The sequence below is a fragment of the Suricata suricatta genome, chromosome 5 (genome assembly GCF_006229205.1).
Source record: "Suricata suricatta isolate VVHF042 chromosome 5, meerkat_22Aug2017_6uvM2_HiC, whole genome shotgun sequence".
Lineage (NCBI taxonomy): Eukaryota > Metazoa > Chordata > Mammalia > Carnivora > Herpestidae > Suricata > Suricata suricatta.
The window spans coordinates 58,464,420-58,465,613 of NC_043704.1; the positions used below are offsets into that span (position 1 = coordinate 58,464,420).

A 1,194-nucleotide genomic window follows, 5' to 3' on the forward strand; every position below is an offset into this window, starting at 1 on the left:
TGAGAGAGTGAGTGGACATGGGCGACATTTGGAGGTTATGCCGGTAGGATCTATTTTAATATATTTTTATGTTTTAAGCATTGTAATAATGATAAAAGAGCTACCTTCTTTAAAAACCAGAGAAATATATAGATAGACATCTGAATATAGGTACATATTTTCTCTTTTTCTAGGTTTGATTACTCAGGAGTTGGAAATTCAGATGGTAACGTACAAGAATGCACAGTGGGAAGATGGAGAAAAGATGTTCTTTCTATAATTGATGACGTAGCTGAAGGACCACAGGTGACTGTGTTAAGTATAATTATTGACTAACCTCATTCCTTTTGAGCTGTGCCTTTAGCTATGAAAATTTAGTAGTTTAACTGTTTAACAATTAATTTTGGTATTTGATTTAAAATTGTTCTGTTCACTTTCTCATAAAATTTAAGTGGCATTTTACTTTTCATTGTAATCCTAATTTTAATTCTACTTTGTGCCAAATATTAAAAGCCTGGGAGCTAATGGATATAGAAGAAAAAAGTACATACGTAAATTACTGAATCCCCTTGCAGAAAAGAAAAAGAAATTCCTCTTTAAAACTGTCTACCTTTTGGGGGTGTCTGGATGGCTCAGTTAGTTGAACATTTGACTCTTGATTTCAGCTCAGGTCATGATCCCGGGGTCATGGGATTGAGCCCCACATCGCTTAAGATTCTGTCCCGCTGTCCCCTGCTCTCATGTGCGCACCCTCTGTCTCTCGGTCTCTCTCTAAACTAAAATGTAAAAGCATAAATAAAACACTGTGTTTGTTTTTAGATACTGGTTGGAGCCAGCCTCGGCGGTTGGCTCATGCTTCATGCGGCGATCGCAAGGCCACAGAAGGTAGTTGCTCTTATTGGGGTAGCTGCGGCAGTAGATGGCCTGGTGATGCAGTTTAATCAGCTTCCGGTGGAGGTGGGTCACGAGCAAGCTCGGTGTTTACCTCCTGTCCCTGTTCTGCTGCTTCTGTCTTTGAATATTTGTGTGGTGGCATCTACCTTTGGCTTCCTGTGCTGGCTCACCTTTTGCCTGAGCTGCCTTTTTGTATATCATCTCTTTGTCTTAGTCAAGGTTTCCTTTTCTTCACAATCTCTTCATTCTGCCACATATCTCAGCCATATTGGTGAAATCACACTTGAAATTTCCTTTTTTAGCAACATTTTCGTTATGGGT

General features: G+C 39.5%; 1 protein-coding gene across 1 annotated transcript in view; it reads left to right on the top strand.

The window, feature by feature from the left end:
- The window catches only part of ABHD10 (abhydrolase domain containing 10), a 13,428-nt gene that overhangs the window by 6,913 nt on the left and 5,321 nt on the right, over window positions 1-1,194 (top strand). Inside the window, exons 3-4 of the mRNA XM_029940691.1 lie at window positions 174-285; window positions 799-936. Of these exons, the coding sequence (XP_029796551.1) occupies window positions 174-285; window positions 799-936 (250 nt within the window). The remainder of the gene's footprint in view (window positions 1-173; window positions 286-798; window positions 937-1,194) is intronic.